We start from the raw sequence: 21,951 nt of genomic DNA on the forward strand, positions 1-21,951 counted from the left end.
ATAATTATCTCTCAAAACACATCAAATTTCATTTGCCTATCTGTACCGGTTTTAGAGCAATAAATAAATCGTCAGTTTACAGAGCAAACTGTCATTACTTTTTCATATACCCTTTAAAGTTTGTCACATTTATTTAGAAATATACCCTGTATATAAGGATTTCCATAGTTTTCACTGTATTATTTCACTCAACCGTTCTCTTCAGTTCTTTCTGTTTTGCCAGTCCCCTTCCTGTAGATTTCTTTTCTATTGCTTCGTCCATTTTATCTCTGAAAGATCTTCGGGTCTGCCTCTCTTCCTTCTTTCTATCGGGCTCCAGTCTGTTATTCTGTTTAACCAACGATTTTGGTCTGCTCTTCTGCCATGTCCGTACCAGGTTAATCTCTTTTGTTCTATGTAGTCTATTATCTCTTGAATTCATTACCATTCTTTTCTTAATCTCTATGTTAATTATTTTATCTCTTTTGCACCTTCTCCTTAGGTTTTCCATCTCTGTTCTTATTTTGCATTTGGATTTCGTATTTTGTATTAATTTTTCACACCCATTATTCAGAATACTTCTAGTCATGGTGTTATATATTCTTCTTTTTATTTTTATACTGATGTTCTTATCCCACAGTACCAGGTTTAATTTTAGTATGCAGTCTATTGTTTCTCCTAGTCACTCGACACCTAGAACCATAGCTTTGGTTCTAGGTATCGAGTCATAGACCTTACTCATGAGATAATAAAAACAATTAATGTTGTAATTGTAAGGCCAAGGATATGACAACGGCCCTAACATGAAGAGAAAAAATAAAGGTGTACAAGCTCGCGTTTCCAAAGAATATCCTCGTGCTCTTTTATGCTAAGTTGATGCCACTCCCTCAATTTAGTTATTGGGGATCCAGCTATATCTTGCGCACAATCAACATGTTTTTTTTTTTGTATTGTAAAAGATTTATACACATTTTTTTTGCTTGTTGACAATGTGCATTCATCTTTTACCTCGCTCCTTCGTCGCTTGAACTTCAAATGTGCTCGTTATGCTATGACCTATGTTGGCTAAGTTATAAATAATAACTAATGTACTATTTTTTAAATAAATATATTTTTACATAGTTCTTTATGGTAAAATTTTGATTTTTTGCTATTTTTTGCAGTAAATTTGTATCTTGTATGAAGGGGCACCAAATTTTATTTTGCCCGGGGCGCTCAAAACCCTAAAACCGGCCCTGATTTCATGTTTAGCTAAAACTATGGTAGGGGAGTTCAAGCGGGGATTTTGGCAGTTATTCGAGCGCATCAGATTATCATAATGGGAAAACAACCTGGTACCCTGCAGATGTACCTCTACCTACCATATATTGGCTCTTAACCAGTGGTGTCACTGGTTAAGGAAAAAAAAATAAATAGAGAATTTAGGTTTTGTAAATAAAAAACGGATTATAGAAAAAGCTCTCTATATTTCGATACAGTACAACGATTTACTCCGTACAACAAAAAAAAACATAGAGTAATATTTTACTTGTAAAAAAGTTAAGGAAAACGCGTTCCGGCACTGCTAATTTTGCCATGACACCACTGCTCTTAACACCGGGAAGTTCGTTAAGGGGGCCCGAAAAAAAATCTATCCTTAAAAATCCTCGAAATTGTCAAGATAAGGTAAGTTGTACATGCAAAAGAGTGTATATTTAAAAAATCTGACGATTTGAGCGGGGCCTAAGGAAATGGGTGAGTCAAAAAGTTTCACAAAAAAAGCGAATATTTCGCGAAATGAACGTCAGATCGAAAAACGATAAAATACGTCTTCAATATTTTTCAAAAATCTATCGAATGGTACTAAGCTTTGTTTTTAAACCAAGAGGAGTAAACTAAAAAGACAGATTCACACCCAAGAATGTCACTAGAAATATCACCAAATACATCTTCTTTTTTGGTTGATCATATCGGCCTTTGACGGTAATCCATAAATATTATATTATACTAATACATCGCTAAGAAGTTCTAAAAACAACTGTTTTTTATATAAAAACAGACTAAAAACCTAAAAAATAAAGGAATAACTCATAATATACAAAAAAATCGCTGATATAACTTAATTAACCTATGAAATGCCAATAGTGACAAAATTTTATAAATGTCATTAGTGTCAAAGTTTGATAACAGTGGAGTAAACTTGCCTGAGGTTGGACCAATTACAAACAAGCTTTACGGCGCGGGAAATTTGAATTACTCCTCTTGGTTTAAAAACACACTTTTTTTCTTTTATAAACATGACCCCCCTACGGAGAGGGGTGGGGGGTAAATGTAGAAATTTAATTACAAACCCCGCGATATTTCGCAAAATGAACATCAGATCGAAAAACTGCAAGATACATTTTCAAAATGTTTTGAAAAATCTATCGAATGGTACCAAATACGACCCCCAACGGAGGTGGGATGGGGGGTTACTTTAAAATTTTAAAAAAGATCCCCAAATTTTTATTTCAGATTTGGATGCTTTACGTAAAAATAAGCAACTTTTATTCGAGACATTTTATTGAATTATGGATAGGTGGCGCTATAATCGGAAAAAACGATTGTTGGAAATAGAAAATTAAATTAAAAAAATGGAAAGTCCCCACTAAAATGGAAAAGTTAACTTAACTTTTTTTGGTTTCAGGACCTAATAATCACAACCCAATAGGTCCCCATAACACTCGAGTGACTGCGAATTTATCATACTTTGCTCCCCTACCCTACCACTACTAAATCAAAAACTAAAATATACTAAAACCATTGTTTATATAGGGATATAAACAATATAAACTATATTGTTTAACCAATATAAATCATCCTATATAAACAATGCTAAAACTAAAAAACAACAACTTTATTAAAGAAATTGTATATAATTTAGGTTTTTTTTATAATAAAACCAAGGGCTTATTACTTTACTAGAAATTAATATAATGTGAATTTTTGTAAAAAACCAAACTTTTTTTACATTTTAACAGGGAAACAAAATGACCTACATAGGTAGGTATGTACTTGTAATTAATTTTTATCAGTTTCATATCTTTTAATATTTTTATATAATATTTTGTCATGCATTGATTATAACATCTGCATGTTTGGATCAAATTTGATACAATTTGATTCTCATTCATACCTTCTTTGGCAAATAATCATGAAAATACCTTTTTATTCAAAAGTATATTGCAAATATCAGTTTTAATACTCTTGAAAACGGAAAAAATTCTTTCGCATTTTACATTAGAATCAGGTAAACAGAGCATTTTTTCAAAGTTACATTGTTTAGATATTTTAGGGTTTCGTCGTTAGCTTAGCCTCACTGAATGCCAGAACTCTTCAATATTACCCGAAATACTACTTGCACTGCTGCTTGAAACAAGCATGTTTAGTACACCAGACTCCAGTTTAATTTCTCTGTATTCATTATCTACGTCCTGAATCTTATTTTCGGTATAATGGAATTCGGTAACAAAATGTCTGAAAACTAATTTAAAAATGTGGTAATAGTATATTATTCAACGAGCATGTAATGATGGCTATTACTCACGATGATGAAGTTTGCGACACGAGCCGTAGGCGAGTGTCGTAATTCATCAGAGTGAGTAATAGCCATTACATGCGAGTAGAATACTATACTTTTTCTATGACCTTTTTTATTTTGATTAGTAAAAAAATATAATTATCAACTACTCGAAATTTAAATTATAATAATTTACAAAAATACCTAAATGCTGTTTACCCATAATACGTGGCTGAATAATTGGTTGCCTACTATTACCAAATTCTTATTTTTATTGTAAAAATACAACAAGAAATAGTCAATCCAAGTTCTATTCGTTTCCGAAAAATTATAAGCATAAATTCGTACCTAATGTCAGTGAATCTAATAAATAGGAAATGGCTAATGTCATTGGGCGTATTTCATATAGTTATAATGTATAATTTACATTTAACTATATAATATATAATATAATAATATAACTATAATATGTTATAACATATTTAACACAATATAACTTGAAAAATAAACACAATACTAGTTATAAATTCCAATTAACACAAACAAAATGCGCTAATGTCACTGTTACTAAACTAAATAATAAACGTCAAAATTTTTAGTGAGCATGATATAAACGTAAAAAATACACTGACCTTGTTACAGTTAAATTTCCTTTAAACATTTTTCGAAGTTAATTATTGATATGAATTGCAATAATTATTGTATTAAATAAACAAGTTTAAGTAATTTTATTTGCTGTTTATATACGATTAATATCAAAAGTTGCATGCGCCACTTGAATTTAACTTCAGCCCGTGAGTAATGACCCGTGAGTAACTTCAGCCCGTGAGTAATGAATTATTACTCACGGGTAGAGTAATGGGTACTATTATCTATTAAAAAATAGCGAATAATAAGCATGTTATTAAACGGTCGTAGAAAAACACTATTAACTCGTTCACTGCCAGAGTGTTTTATAGGATTTTTTAGGTTCAGCCAAGCAAGTGGTATATTGCAGATGGGAAAAATGTTCATTTTTTGGACCAAACTGCGCAGTAGTAGATTGCGTATGAAATTCATAAGTTTTATGAAAGAAATTTACAGGTTACCCATATTATGAAATTTGTGAAAATGTGTCTCTGAAAAATCAATCAAATGAAAAAAAAAATTCGGCAGCGAACGAGATAAAGCCAATTTCATTTTAGTCATAACAAAATATACAGTGATGAGCGCGCTAATAACCGGCAAAATAGCGCAAAAGGTGGAAAACATAATACATTGCGAAACAAAAGAGATGAAACTAGTGGAGATGGAAATATGATCGTTATAAACGTATAAATTAACATTAAATTACATACTAGTTTCTCATCTTTAGACGCATCAGAGAAGTATGACAAACTGTCACTAGTGGAATTCTATAAAATACTCCGACACAGACGTTTAAAGGTTAGAAACTATGTAATGTAATGTTAATTAATACGTTTATAACGATCATTTCCACCTCCACTAGTTTCATCTCTTTTTGTTTCGCAATGTATTATGTTTTTCATCCTTTGGACTATTTTGCCGGTTATTAGCTCGCTCATCACTGCATATGGTACTTTCTTAGAGGTTTTTTCAGTGTGACGCAAGTGACGGAAAAAAGGCACGTCTGTGATACATACACATGTATAACAGTTATTTCAGTTGTTGATAGATGGCGCTATAATCGAAAAAAAAAAGATTTACGTTTACCGATTTACTGATTATTTACCTATTACATATCTATACGACTATAATTTAAAGTTCTTCTGTCTTTCAGTGTGTCATTAATGATGTAATATATGATTTTAAGAATGTAGAGAATCATATCACAGCGACATTTTAATTAAAACTGACAGTTGTCAGAATCGTAATCGTAATTTGGTATAAAAACAAATCAATTGTGTTTATTTCATTTATAAAAGTTATGTTCTTTGATTTGTACGGTTTTATAAATTGTACAGATTATTTATAGTCGTATAGATAATATGTACATACATAAATATTTTTTTGTTCGATTATAGCGCCATCTATCAACAACTAGAATAAATGTTATACATGATTTTAATCACGGACGTACCTTTTTTTCTGTCGCTTACAACTTAATGCGTTACTGCGTGACGCACTGAAAGATGCCTATGAGAAGGAGAATACCAAAAATCTACTACAAAATGTTGCCTACTAAGCTTTGTTTTTAAACCAAGAGGAGTCAACTAAAAAGACAGATTCACACCCAAGAAAGTCACTAGAAATATCACCAAATAGGTACATATCTTCTTTTTTGGTTGATCATGTCGGCCATCGAGAGTAATCCATAAACATTATATTATACTACATAATACGTCGCTAATGTATTTTAAAGAGTTCTAAAAACAAAACTGTATTTTATATAAAAGAAGGCTAAAAATCTACAAATTAAAGGATTAACGCAGAAAATACAAAAAATCGCTGATATACTTAAGGTTTGTTCCAAAACAATGAGAATCCGTCCATGTAATGAACACTGTCCTGCGAAGTAAACAAAATAACCCATGGAAAGTATTATTTCGTTCTCATGGAAACCATGAAATGTTAATAGGGCTTTTCATTCACAGTCATTTGTTACGAGCTTCTGTCATGTGTCACATAATAATAATATATCTACGTCATTATTGGTATTTTACAATAGGGAGTTTTTGTTGCTACGTAACGTACGCATCTCCGTATACGTAAAGCAACTAACGTGTCGTAGAGGATGAATGTTAAAATAGGTAGTTTTTATAACTGCCTTAACGTAACGTAAAGCAAATCGTAAAGTCATTTTTAAATTCCGTTGACATTCAAAAAAATAAAACAATGTTCACACAATATACAATTAATATACAAATGTAAAAAAAGATAAATGAATGATGAAATTGTATGGTTTTAATTGCTTCTATTTAAATATAAAAATATTATTTTTCCTTAGGTTAAAATTTTTTTATTTTTGTTTATACCTACTTTTTAGTTGTAAATTATTGTATACCTACATCAGAATTCCAGTAGGTATAATGTAAATAGTGTGGTAATATTTATTTGAAAATTTTAGTGAAACTAGGTCATTTGTTTATCTAGTTATTAATTGTGGTGATCACTGTATTTCTTAAATTAATACAAGATTTGTTTGTTTTGCTTTATTAATAGACAACTTAAAAACAATAAAATTTTAAATCTATTATGAAGTTCCAATTACAAACACAGAATAATTTTACTCAAATAGACTAAACCAATAACCAATATAACCTTAAAACGGGTAGTACGCTGATAAAATGTTCATTTGGTAGGTAATCGGGCAAGATCCTCGTGTGCATTCGGTGACTTTCGGCTCGATAGGGATGCGTATGAACCTAACGTACCAGCCCGTAACCTTAGGTAATACGTATCGCGATACGGGAGTTCAACCATTAATGCGCAAGCGTATATGTCAAAGAGATGCGTTACCTTTACGTATTTGTGTGCACAAAAACTCCCTAGATACAAACCAAAGACGTATGACGTAGATATATTAATATTATGTGACACATGACAGAAGCTCGAAACAAATGACAATCGATGAAAAGCCCTATTATAGTATTTTTACTACAAAAGCGATATTACGTAGGCCAAAATTTTTGACGTACGTAAACTCTTACGTCAAAAATTTTGACCTACGTAATATCGCTTTTGTAGTAAAAATACTATATAAAAGGTTTGTTCCAACATGAACTTTTGGACGGTCCAGAAACCGTCACGAAACTACTTGTACCGTTTGTTGTGCGCATGTTCGTAATTGTATCGCCCAGTTATCGTCCCATGACGGTAATCATATATTTGTCATTTTTGTTGGTGACAGCTTGTGTGCTTTTAGTCGATCAAAGCAAAGAATACATATCTCTCACAAGAACCGACACGGACGGCGATTCTTTTGTTGTTAGCATGTACTTAATTTTAGTATCGAGTTGGCAAGTGTACACGCGAGTACACTGAGAAAAGTCTCGCACATTTCTGGCGTGTATCAATAAAATTTTAGTTGCACTGAGAGAAAGGTTGCATGCAGGGCCGGCTCTTGTTGACATTCTTAATATGGTGGAATTATTTTTGATTTACAAAAGGTTGCAAATACAACACAAAGTAATGGTGAGAATTATATTGATTAAAACCATGGATAAAATACCTTTTTATCCTGATTTTAGCATTGAAAGACCAATAATAAAATATATTATAGTGGCGTGACATTCACTAATTATTCTTTTTGGCTTATATTGATACAACGATACAAAATATAATTTGTTGTTTTCACCAATTTTAAAAAAGTGTGAACAAGTTGGTGAGAATTTGAACGACTTGGTGTGACCTAATAGGCTGTCTGTCCGTCCGACCGCGAATATAACTCCTTCAGTCACTATACCAGGTAGAATGACAAATGAGGTGTCAAATGAAAGCTTATAATCTATGGATGGTACTCAAGGTGAGATATTTGACCTAGACTGTCTGTCCGTCCGACCGGAAATGTAACTCCTCCGTCACTATACCAGGTAGAATCACAAATGAGGTGTCGAATGAAAGCTCATAATACATGGATGGTACTAAAGGTGGGAAATTTGACCTAGGACTTCCGGTTTTAGAAATGCGACCGGAAGTACTCTTTTAAAGTCACCGCAATAGCACAAGTGATATATTATTCGACGCGCATTCGCAAGACGAGAACAAATATATACTTCTGGTTTCATGACTGTCTGTCCGTCCGACCGCGAATACAACTCCTCAGTTACTAATACAGATAGAATGACAAATGAGGTGTCGAATAAAAGCTTATAACCCATGGATGGTATTAAAGATGAGAAATTTAACATCGGTCTTCGGTTTTAGAGTTACAACCGTAGGTGCTGCTTTAAAGTCACTTAAAATATGATATGAATGTAAAGCAAGATGACAAAATTAGTAAAATCGTAGATCAATCGACGCAAAGTTACACGAAGAGTTCCAATATCGACTTCCAGTTCTACTTTCGATTACTTTGGGTAAAAACCTAGGACCAATTACTTGTTTGTCGAGGTATTTCCTAATTCATTATATTCGTTATTTCGTAAAATAATCGAAAAATAACAGCCGTTGTAACCGTCACGGAATCCAATTCTTTTTGGATGACAAATGTTCGTGATCAACAACAAGAAACTGTATGTTAAAATCGAATGTCAATATTTTCAATTTTTATTGTCTTGGAAACCAGCCAAAACATTTCGTACATTCCAACCAAAACCAGCCAGTACATTCTTTAAAGTCGAATATCGGGGTAAATAAATAAAAAACCAATAAGTATTGTACTATTTTATTTCTATAAATATAAAGATGTAATAACTGAAAAAATATATATAGTATACAATAAAAACTAATAAGCAATCGAGAAAAGAGAAATAGTATATTAAGTATGGAGAACGGTAAGGGTTTTATACCGATCGAAGACAATTGTTTGGAGGAGGAGCGGAGCGACGACTCCAATTATTGTCTGAGATCGGTTACCCTTAACGTTCGACATGCTTATAACGTTTTTTGCACGATTGATACCATTATAAATTATAAAATTAAACATTTTCGTCATATTGACTAGTTTCATTCATTTTATCAAGATAGATACTTTGGTTGTTAGGTAGTAACTAGGGTGCATAACAACAATGGAGAATTGAGTTTTTATTTAGTTGTCAATAATTTTAAGTACAATTTTGATTATTATAAATTAAAATATGAGCGAAAGTGAATTTGAAGAAATTGAACGGGCTTGGGAAGAATCTAAGAATCGAAGAAAAGACTCTATTGGCATATTTCGTTCAAAGACATATGCAGTTGAAAGCTCCTGGAAGCCTCTGGGCAGAATATTCAATGATTAAATCCACCGTTTTTCTTTATGATGGCATTGATATTTCCAAGTTTTCAACTTTGATCGCGTATTTGAAGAGAAAAAAGTTGGCTATAGGCCTAAGAAGTTTCAATATTAATAAATAATTCGTTAGTTTTCTTTATTATTTCAAAAAATAAATTAAAATTAAGAGATTTTTTAACTCGACGGTAAGTGAATTACTTACCGTCGAGTTGGAGTACTTACCGTCGAGTTGGATTACTTACCGTCGAGTTGCTAGTAAATGTCACCTACTGACGTAAAATCTGTCACGGTAAACAGTCAAAAATGATCAATCGTGCAAAAAAGTAATTTTTTTAATTAATATATTAATTAATATATATATGGAAACGTTTTGATCATTATGGTCAGAAGCTTATATTCCATATGAAAGCAGCCTTTAGCTTTTTTTGTTGGAACGCAAGTATAATCAAGAGAATGTAAACCTATTATGAAGAGTGTATTGTCAATTATCAAGCATTAAGTTGAATGTTGAAACAATTTCAAGTGATATTGGATCAAACTTTTTGAATTAGCTAAATTATATAATGTTACTCCTGAAAATCCTGAATTTCAAGTAGTCAGTCATAAATTGTTTTATATATTTGACCTAAGTTATTGTTTTATACAAACTACAGAAACAATTTAATGAAACATAGTTTATTAAATTTAATTTAGGTTTGCTGATAAAAGTACTTCATGGAAGTTTTTGTGAGTATTGGATTCTCAACTTTTTAAACACAGCACGTGGCTTGTGGAATGAACACATATAAAATATGACTTTGTGCTCTTCCTGCAGATGCATTTGGTACAGTAGAGGTCAAATAAAGGTTAGAGAATTTGTATGATATTTTAGATTCAAATTCTTTGTGAAATCCCAATAAATACAAAATTAATTTTTTATATGATAGTTTATAGTTCATGAAAAAGCTTAAAATAATTAATTCACATAATCAAGATATCTCAAAAAGAATTAAATTGTATAAATGTTGGAAAATAACAATTAATAGTTGTAGGCTATATAAGAAAATATATATAGAAAATAAGTCTATACAAAATATTATGAGCTACAAACTGATACAAAAACAAAATACTAAGCCAAGCCAAGCCAAACAAACAACTGTGACAACAAACGCCGATCCTGTACAAGACAAATGTCACCAAAATTATTTGCTATTCATACAAATTGAGAAATGGCCGATCTGGCACATGCGCATAAAAATTTAGTTCATAGATAATCCGTTTGTGTCGGTTCTTGGGAGATATGTATTCTTTGATCAAAGGCTCAAAAACTTTAAAGAATTAAATCCTAGTGCGCAAGTCAGTCCAACCAGCACATTATGCATTTGCCCGGTTACTGAAATGATCGTCACGAAACCGTCACCGAAAGATCACAATTCTTGTTGGAACAGTGGGAAGGACGATCCGATGACGATCATATTTTTGTTGGAACGGATTTTGTTTACTGCGCAGAAGCGTTACCGTTTCGTGACGGTTCTCGGTCGTGTTGGAACAAACCTATAGTAACGTGATCGTTACATATGACGGTTCTTCGTTCGTGTCAAAACTTTATAAATGTCATTAGTGTCATAGCCACCTTTACTTTACGTAAAGGTGGCTATACTTTACTTTACGTAAAGGTGGTTAAGTAAAGGTGGCTATGTTAGTGTCAAAATTTGATAACATTAGAGTAAACTTACCCGAGGTTGGACTAATTGTTACAAACAAGCTTTACGGAGCGGGAAATTTGAATTACTCCTCTTGGTTTAAAAATAGAATATTAGTGTAGGAAACAGAGGTTGAACCTTGCAAAATGGACACAAGTCCGGTTTTTATTTTTTTTTTCTATTATATCAAGGGGTGCTTATTATAAGACTAACTTTTTCTGAAAAAACTTCGCCCCGGAACCCCCCTTTTCACCCCTTTAAAGGGGGTAATTTGTGGTTTTTGCCGAACGTAGCCCTTCCTGTACCTTTTACAAAATTTTTTTTATAGTAATATGAAGAGGACATGTTTTATAAGATTTATTTCCCGACAGCATATGTCTATCATCCACCGTCTAGCGGGGGTGGCGCCCCAAAGTTGACAAGCTTTTAAAAAAGATGTTTTTAAAAAATATACATTTTTCCCTAACTGTAACGGAAATTAAGAAGAAACCCTACGGAAATTATTCACAAGTAATTGATTGATTTTCTGGTATAGGTTTCACTTAAGGGTAATTGCCCTTTTTTAATTACAGGGCGCTACATTTTAAAAACCCCTTTTTATACCATCTGAACCGTTTATGCTAGAGTAAAAAGACTTTCAGCGATTATCCATGTACTGGTGCTATTTACAAATTTGTATAATGCACTCCCATTTTTTCCCCGGAACCACCCAAAAAAAAAGAAGAATTAATAAATAAAGTGATTTTCTTGGAATCCTTCACACACAATGCCCTTTATTAATATGCTTCATATATAATTTTGTGCACGTTATTATTACCCATGCATGGACACCAAAAGCGATTTCCTAGTGCAACCCTGCAGCCAAAAAAAAAAAAATAAATAAAATGGGGGGTTGAATTTTTTTTTGTTTTTTGCTTTTTGATCCATATGGGCTTATGCTTCATCAATAGTTCTTTTCAAAAATATATATGATTATTGCAACATCCCTTCGGAAACCACCCCTATCCTTGAAAATATACTGCAGAAACTACCCCTATCCCTTGGCGAGGATGTTTTTACGATTTTCTCATTACCTATGAATTATTTTTAAACAAAACTTATACAAGGTTAAAGACCACTATTTACTCTAAAAAATTAGGCCCTATTCATTTTTTTCGTATAAGCAACCGTTACGGCACAGTGGCGCCGTAAACCTCATATATGCTTTGGCGGGCTCCAGTTTTTGTTTTCATTTTCGTCATCTGTTCGTTTTATTGATAAAGTACTTATGTAAAATGAAACATCACAGTGTAACCTACAAATTATGACCTATGCACATTTTACAATATTTGCGCCCCAAAGCCACAGTGGTGGCCCAAAATCAATTTTTGCATATTTTCGCCACCTACACGCATTTTATTGCATTAATGCTACCTTAATAGCACAATATTCACCCTTAAGTGGTCGCTAAGCAGTGGCGGATCCAGGGAGGGGTGATGGGGGCGATCACCCCCACCCCCTCTCATACCAAGTGATATTATATTTAAAGATTATAAAAATATTCATTTATTTTTATAGAAATTTAACCAATTGGCACCCCCCTCTTAACGATGCTGGATTCGCCACTGTCGCTAAAGCATAAAAAGTGCGCCATTCTTATAAACATAATTATAATATAAGTATTTCTATAAAAATAAATGAATATTTTTATAATCTGAATATAATATCACTTGGTTTGAGAGGAGGCGGAGGTGATCACCCCCATCACCCCTCCCTAAATCCGCCACTGCTTAGCGACCACCTAAGGGTAAAAATTGGGCTATTAAGGTAGTTGCGTTGTGCATAACACAGGTAGTAGTTGTGCGTAAGTTGTGCATTAATGCAATAAAATGCGTGTAGGTTGCGAAAATATGCAAAAATTGATTTTGGGCCACCACTGTGGCTTTGGGGCGCAAAGATTGTAAAATGTGCATAAGTCATAATTTGTAGGTTACACTGTGTGGTTTTATTTTACATAAGTACTTTATCAATAACACGAACAGATGACAAAAAAAAAACAAAAACTGGAGCCCGCCACAGCATATATGAGGTTTACGGCGCCACTGTGCCGCAACGGTTGCTTATACGAAAAAAATGAATAGAACCTAATTCTTAGAGTAAATAGTGGTATTTAACCTTGTATAAGTTTTGTTTAAAAATAATTCATAGGTAATGAGAAAATCGTAAAAACATGCTCGCCAAGGGATAGGGGTAGTTTCTGCAGTATATTTTCAAGGATAGGGGTGCTTTCCGCAGGGATGCTGCAATAACCATATATATTTTTAAAAAGCACTATTGATGAAGCATATGCCCATATGGATCAAAAAGCAAAAAACAAAAAAAATTTTCAACCCCCCATTTAATTTATTTTTTTGGCTACAGGGGTTGCACTAGGAAATCGCTTTTGGTGTCCATGCATGGGTAATAATAACGTGCACAAAATGATATATGAAGCATATTAATAAAGGGCATTGTGTGTGAAGGATTCCAAGAAAATCACTTTATTTATTAATTCTTCTTTTTTTTTTGGGTGGTTCAGGGGAAAAAATGGGGGTGCATTATACAAATTTGTAAATAGCACCAGTACATGGATAATCGCTGAAAGTCTTTTTACTCTAGCATAAACGGTTCAGATGGGGTTAAAAAGGGTTTTTTTTTTAAAATGTAACGCCTTGTAATTAAAAAAAGGGCAATTACCCTTAAGTGAAACCTATACCAAACAATCAATCAATTATTTGTGAATAATTTCCGTAGGATTTCTTCTTAATTTCCGTTACAGTTAGGGAAAAATATATTTTTTTTTAAAACACCTTTTTCAAAAACTTGTCATCTTTGGGGCGCCACCCCCGCTAAACGGTGGATGATAGACAGATGCTGGCGGGAAATAAATCGTAGAAAATATAGTCCTCTTCATATTTCTATAAAAGAAATTTTTTGTAAAAGGTACGTGAAAGGGCTACGTTCCGCAAAAACCACAAATTACCCCCTTTAAAGGGGTGAAAAGGGGGGTTCCGGGGCGAAATTTTTTCAGAAAAAGTTAGTCTTATAATAAGCAGCCCTTGATATACCAGAAAAAAATAAAACCGGACTTGTGTCCATTTTGCAAGGTTCAACCTTTGTTTCCTACATTATATAGAATTTTTCAAGAAATATAAAAAAATCTATCAAAAACGTAGAAATCTATCAAATGTGGCAACGCTGTCTCTAACTCTTCTTTTTAATTATAGTTGCCAACTTCACTTGCATGTTTAATCTTATGACAGTGACGTTTCTAGAAGTGAGGTTAAAATGTTTAAAAGTTACTATATTAAGAAACAAATTACTTTAAATTTAAATTGTAAACAAATTACAGTATATTAATATGTTTCCAAGATTGGTAAGAAGAGTGCTAGTACAAAGAAGTTACTATAGTAGTCAAGTAAACTCAAATGTACAAATGAATCCTAATATTAAACCTTTAGAAAATATTAAAGCAGATCTAAATATTACAGACTCCTGTGTGAAACGTCTCAAAAAAATTACTAGTGACACAAACGAAGTGTTAAGGGTGTCTGTCGAAGGGGGAGGATGTTCTGGCTTTCAATACAAATTTGACCTAGATACAAAGATTGAAGCAGAGGATAAAATTTTTAAAAAGGATGGTGTGACAGTGGTGGTAGATACTATTTCTTTGGATTACATCAAAGGATCGACAATAGATTATGATGAAGAATTAATTAGAGCATCTTTTAAAATAGTCAATAATCCTTTGGCAGAACAGGGCTGTTCATGTGGAGCATCATTTGCTGTGAGATTAGATTAAATTTATGTATAATGTATTAGACATCTTACTTTGTGATACTGTGTGACTTGTGATAATAAAAGATTTAGTTATATTAAGTTTATATTAAATGTTTATTTTGTGTTTTCTATATTCCACATGTATTTTTATACCATAACTCAAAATTACACTAATTGAATGCAGGATCTGAACCAAGTTAATATAAAAAAATATTTTTTTTTATTTAAAATAAAACGGGCAGGTACATTACATATAGTTCTTTTCTTATATTACTGCAGAGGTATATAAACCAACAACTCAGTAGTGTTCCTTATAAGCTGTCAAATGTATAAATACACTAAGCCACTCAATGCTCTGCTTTTAGAACTGATCACGTCACCAACTCAAAAGGCTTCTTCCTCTTTAATCTTCTTGTATGGCTTGTGTTATCAAGAAGCTGAATGGCCTCGATGTTCACGTGTTTGTTAATTCTCTGCTACTTAGTGACTTTTGGCAAATTTGATTATAGTTTTATCCACAATGTCCATCCCTAGATCTTTGTAGATATCGCTGTTTATGATGTACTAGGGAGCATTTACAATATTCCTCAGCACTTTTTAAATCTTTGTATCATAATAATATAGATTTTATTGATGCAACTCCAGAGCTGTATACCATACGTTCATACTGGTTTAATAATCTGTTTACTCCACAGTAATTTATTATATGCTGACCTGCAAAAGTAACCCGATACTAAGTTTATTTTAAGCAAAATAAAAAGTATTAAAAAAAATTTCAATTATAATCAATAAGTTTTATTTTATATTCAATAACAAGCCATAAAATAAAAAACAAAATCCAAAATATAGACTAACGTATAGTTTGTCAAACATAAGAGTTTGAAAATCTTACAATCCCCATGCAGCGGCATGGAAATTGTGAGATTTTCAAACTCTTTCCTACATTTGACAAACTAACAACAAATAAAAATTTACAATTTTTTTATTCCATAGTAGATTATTTTTCAAGATTTTTCAAATCAAAATCTTTAAATATTTCTAAAATATGGATACTCACGTTGAGTATTTCCTTCTCGAGCTCGAAAAACAGCTCTCGTACTTTCTGGCATAGGCTGGATCAAAGCAGCAATCTCGTTTTACATTATTTATTCCCACTCGTTTATTAGTGACTGTTCTAATGATACCACAGTTTCAAACTCGCCATAATTTTGCCTAACCACCCTTCCCAAATTATTCCACAAATGCTCTATCAATTTAAGGTCTAAACTTCTAGAAGGCCAGACTAATAACTGAATACAAATATCTGTAAAGTATTGCATTTTCACCTAAAAAATGCTTAAAAGGTAACACATGTTTTTCCAGACATTCCCTAATGTACCAATCAGCATTAAGGCCATCTGACCCTAATGTAACAAGATCTGTATGTGCTTCCAAAGAGATGCCTATCACTTTTCCTGATAGGTGGATTCTGTATTATCAGTCTTTTGAGATGACTTGTGGCTTTTCATAAAGACTAGTCAGTGCTGGTATCACCTGTTAGGTCATTTGAAGATTAGCAATTGTTTCATTTTTTATTTATTGTATCTCTCGTTTTAATTGATGGTTTGCATTGTTGAAAAAAGTTTTATCTGCAGGGGCTCTTCTAGTCGGTTGCAATATATGTCTGAGCTTTCTTTATTTCGAAATCAATTCCCTAATTTCTTTAGGATAGTTGTTACATTTTGTTCTCGTATTACCAATATATTATTCCAAGTAGCGGTTTGTATGTTTTCAGTTACTACCTTAACTTCTTTATCTAACTGTTCTTTTGTTCGTAATGAGACTGACAGATTATGTAATTAAATTGTCAAACTCAAATCTGAAACTTTGCAAATCAGTTCTTTTGTTGATTAGTCTAGGTGGATTTTCTTTTTGTATTATCATATCACTTATTGTCAGAATGATAATGATCAATGATCTGAGCTCATATCCCATGCATGGTCGTTTTCATGCTTCTTTTACTGGGTCTAGAGATCTCGTACCTACATACACCATTTTTTTTCACTTTTTTATGGGCTATATTTTTGCTAAGAATTTTTTTCGATAAAATTTTGATAACTTTTTGATTTATTTGTAAAAAACCGTCTAAAACGTGTTTTTTTTTGTTGAAAAATGAACATATATTTACTCGCAAATAACTCAAAAAGTATTAACTTGCCGAAAGTTAGCTAGTGAAAAAATGCTATAGAACAAAAGTTGCTTAGAATTAGTCAGTTTATCCATTTCCGGACTTATTTTGAACATATATTTTTTCACCCCCCAGAGGAGGTGAAACTCACCCACATGGCAAAAGCACACATCGGCACATCACTTTTTTTCTTTGATATGTATCTGTGTGTATGCCAAATTTCATGTCAATCTAACGGTTCTTTAAAATCTATAGGTTTTGCAATATTTTACAGTTGCGTCAGTGAACGGACTATAGTCTTTATACTGGTATTCATAAATACCAAAACTGAAGATAAGATTTTCAAAATTAATGGTGTGCTAGAGAGTGGTGAACTATTTCTTTAACTTTTACTGAAATTTCTGGCTTTGATAGACTTACATTTAATGTGTTTGAGTCATTTGTTTGCTTACAAATTGTGCAATGTGTACAAATTAGTCCATTCTTTCACGGTTTTTGCTCTAAATTTTAAAGAACCGCTTGGATTGACATGCAATTTGGCATGCGTATAGCTTACATGTCAAAGAAAAAAAGTGATATTGTGCCGATGTGTGCTTTTGCCCTGGGGGTGACTTTCACCCCCTCTTGGGGGTGAAAAAATATATGTCCAAAATAAGTCCGGAAATGGGTAAACTGACTAATGTTAAGTAACTTTTGTTCTATAGAGCTTTTTTGCCAAGTCAACACTTTTCGAGTTATTTGCGAGTGAATATGTTAATTTTTCAACAAAATAACAACATTTTTAGACGGTTTTTCGCAAATAACTCAAAAAGTAAGTATTTTTTTTTGAAAAAAATGTTCTTAGCAAAAATATAGATTATAAAAAAGTAAAAAAAATGGTGTACGCGTTACTTCTCTGGATCTCGTAGAACCAGAGTTATAGCCAATGAAAAATAAATTCATATTCACCAAATTTTAAATAGAATATTTCGACGTGACATATCCAAAAAATTAAGCACTTTTTGGGGAACCCCATTATAACTTTTTTAAAGTGTTTAAAAAAAGCTTAATTTCTGTTTTTACAAAAAGTTTCCAGCATTAAATTTAAGCAAGTTACGCTCAAAATAAAGTAGGTCCCTTTTGTTTTTGCAAAAAATAATCGGGAAGACCACCCCCTAATTAGCAACTTAAATGAAATTAATCGTTGCCGCTCCACAAATTATTTTACTTATGTTGTGTTTATATGATCTGCAAGTTTCATCGATCCAAAGTGCTTATTTTTGAAAAAATTTGGTTTCAAAATAAAATTTTTAAAAATTTACATTTTGAAAAATATGTTTTTTTTTCAAAATATGTAACTTAAAAATTGTTAGAGATACCAAAAATCTCGAAAAACAAAAAAAGTCAGATTTGCTTTTCTGAATATCATGTATTTTTTTATTTTTATGTTAGACAAAAATTGATTAAGATTTGGTGTGCTTCTAAATTTACATACATTCGTGATCAGTGACTCGTTCAACCCCTTTTAACTACAGCCCTTTCAATAATAAGGACGTTGAACCGATGAAACTTACAGATCATATAAACAATATATACACGAGTCAAAAAACTTGTGAAGTCGTAACGATTAAGTTCATTTAAGATACTAATTAGGGGGTGATTTTCTCGATTTTTTACCAAAACCAAAAGGGACTAACTTTATTTTGAGCGCAACTTGTTTAATTTTGATGCTAGAAATTTTTTTTATAAAACAAAAATGAAGCTTTTTTTAAACACTTAAAATAATTTGTAATGAGTTTTCCCCGAAATGTGCTTCACTTTTGGTTATTTCACGTTAAAGTATTCCATCTGGAATTTGACGAATATGAACCTATTTTTCATTAGCTATAACTCTGCTTCTACTAGGTGTAGAGACGTGATATATACACCATTTTTTAAAATTTTTTACAGGCTATATTTTTGCTAAGAATGTTTTTTCGACAAAATACTTACTATTTGAGTTATTTGCGAAAAAATGTCTAAAAGCGTGGTTATTTTGTTGAAAAAATGAACATATTCACTGCCAAATAACTCGAAAAGTATTGACTTAGTGAAAAAACTCTATAGAACAAAAGTTACTTAAAATTAGCCAGTTTATCCATTTTCTGACTTTCTTTGGACGAATATTTTTTCACCCCCAAGAGGGGGTGAAAACCACTCCCAGGGCAAAAGCACATATCGGCACAATATCACTTTTTTTCTTTGACTTATTAGCTATGTGTATGCCAAATTTCATATCAATCCAAGCGGCTCTTTAAAATTTAGAGATTTTGCAATATTTTACCGTTAAAGAACGGACTAAATTGCGGAAACAGCAATAGAAATAATGATGTATAGGTGGTTTCTCCCTGTATCCCGAAATAACCAAAGTACGTGCCTCCTAGCGGCGGGATACGGGCAACAATACATTGGCTTATAGGGCAGTCCTTACAGTAGGGATCCTGGCCTATACAGAAAAATGCAGGCGGGTGTGGGGTAATACTGCACTTTGGTTGCATTGGTGGTGTATTGGCTAAACGTGCAGGGCAGGGTATGGTGCTGATAGAAAAGGCATTCAGGCATCAAATATCCAAAAATCTTTTCAGGCCATAATAATGAAAAGACCTTCTCCAAACGCAGTAAAAACTTATACTGAAATGATGGCATCTCCTGAGGTAAAATGTTCCGGAAGTAAAATGAGCCTCCGTTCGGATCTCCGGGTGAGGACTATCTCAGGGGGAACACCATTGCAGGTTAGAAAAATCAGGATAGGGTCTTGGAATCTTGGTAGTCTTACAGGTAAGAGTCTGGAGTTAGTGGATGCGCTCAAACGAAGAAGAGTTCAAATTGCTTGTATTCAAGAAACTAGGTGGAAAGGACAAAGGGCGAAAGAACTAGGTGAAGGATACAAATTGTGGTATGTAGGGAGTAGTAACACTAGAAATGGAGTTGGTATAATTGCTGATAGTGAAATGAAAGGTAACGTAGTAGAAGTTGTAAGAACGAGTGATAGAATGATGTCAGTGAAATTTGTAATTGATAAAGAGGTATTGAATGTTGTTTGTGTGTATGCTCCCCAAACAGGTCTGGGTGAGAATGAAAGAAGAGCTTTCTATGATCAATTAGGAGACGTACTGAGTGATATTCCAGCAGAGGAGAAAGTTATAATAGGAGGTGATTTCAATGCACATGTGGGCCAAACCAAGACAGGATATGAAACAATACATGGGGGATTAGGCTTTGGAACTAGAAATGAAGCTGGAGATGACATGCTTGAATTAGCAACAGCATTGGATATGGCGATTGTTAACACATTCTTTATAAAAAGAGAAACTCAACTTATTACCTACAAAAGTGGACAACATCAATCCCAAATAGACTACTTCATGATAAGGAAAGAAGACATACGTGAATGCAAGGACTGCAAGGTAATAGTGAGTGAGACAGTAAGCCAACAACATAAGCTGCTTGTTCTGGACATCGAAGTAAAAAGCGAAACTAAACAAAAATATCGGAGAGGACCACAAAAAATCAAATGGTGGCTGCTGAAAGATGAGAAAGAAGGTCTATTCAGGAGAAGAATAGTAGAAAAAATATGTTGGAACATGAAAGGAAGCCCTAATACAATTTGGAGAAAAATGGCCAGTAGTATTAGAGAGACTGCTATTGAAATACTTGGGAAAACGTCAGGAAAAAAGTTTGAGGATAAAGAGACTTGGTGGTGGTCAAACGAAGTACAAGGAAAAATAAAAGAGAAGAGAAAATTATATAAAAAGTGGCAAGAAACCAGATCCGACACAGATCTTCAAAACTATATGGTGGCGAAAAAGGAAGCGAAAGTAGCAGTAGCAAAAGCCAAAGCAGAAGCGTATTCAAACCTATATGATCAACTTGATACCAGGGAAGGCGAAACGAAGATATATAAAATAGCCAAACAGAGAGCAAGGAAAGCAAAAGATTTTAATCAGATTAGATGTATCCGAGATGAAAATAATAAAATACTAGTTCACGAAAGGGAAGTCAAAAAGAGATGGAGAAAGTACTTTGACAGCTTATTAAATGAAGAATTTGACAGACAGCCTGTAGAGTCAACGGAGACAGTAGCAGCAATGGTCACCAAAATAACCAACGAGGAAGTGGCTCAAGCGCTTCAAAAAATAAAGAAAGGAAAAGCGGTAGGACCAGATGATATTCCTGGGGAAGTATGGAGAGCATTGGGAGAGACAGGAACAAGGTGGCTAGCAGGTCTATTTAATAGAATTATGGAAGTCGGACAAATGCCAGACGAATGGAGAAGCAGTATACTGGTACCTGTTTACAAAAACAAGGGAGATATACAACAATGTACAAACTACAGGGCTATAAAACTGCTTAGCCACACCATGAAAATATGGGAAAGAATAATTGACAGACGGATACGTGAAGAGACCGAAATATCCGAGAATCAATTTGGCTTTATGCAGGGTAGATCAACAACAGATGCAATTTTCATTATAAGGCAGTTGATGGAAAAATACAGGAGTAAAGAAACAAACGCTCATATGGTATTCATTGATCTTGAGAAAGCATATGATAGAGTTCCTCGAGAGATTCTGTGGTGGGCACTCAATAAGAAAGGAGTCCCTGGTGAATATGTAAAGATTGTGAGGGATATGTATGAGGGAGTAACGACTAGTGTTAGGACAGGTGTGGGAGAGACTGATAAATTTCATGTGAAAGTAGGATTGCACCAAGGCTCTGTGCTTAGTCCGTATTTATTCTCATTAGTTTTGGACCAGATAACAGCGAAACTACAGGGTAACATTCCATGGTGCTTAATGTATGCTGATGATGTCGTGTTAGTAGGAAATAGTGAAAGAGACTTAGAACAAAAACTGGAACAGTGGAGACAAGCTCTGGAGGAAAAAGGTTTAAA

General features: G+C 33.1%; 1 protein-coding gene across 1 annotated transcript; it reads left to right on the forward strand.

Annotated features, from left to right (window-relative positions):
• Positions 1–14,345: 14,345 nt before the first annotated feature.
• On the forward strand, positions 14,346–14,983 carry LOC126887784 (iron-sulfur cluster assembly 2 homolog, mitochondrial). The gene has a single exon (XM_050655596.1). The coding sequence runs from the start codon at positions 14,454–14,456 to the stop codon at positions 14,892–14,894; it is 441 nt and encodes a 146-aa protein (XP_050511553.1). The 5' UTR covers positions 14,346–14,453; the 3' UTR covers positions 14,895–14,983.
• Positions 14,984–21,951: the final 6,968 nt, after the last annotated feature.

The sequence above is a fragment of the Diabrotica virgifera genome, chromosome 7, assembly GCF_917563875.1.
Source record: "Diabrotica virgifera virgifera chromosome 7, PGI_DIABVI_V3a".
In the NCBI taxonomy this organism is placed as follows: domain Eukaryota; kingdom Metazoa; phylum Arthropoda; class Insecta; order Coleoptera; family Chrysomelidae; genus Diabrotica; species Diabrotica virgifera.

Excerpts from the sequence above, each read along its gene's own strand:
- LOC126887784 (XM_050655596.1), top strand. The coding sequence starts at position 14,454 with ATGTTTCCAAGATTGGTAAGAAGAGTGCTAGTACAAAGAAGTTACTAT.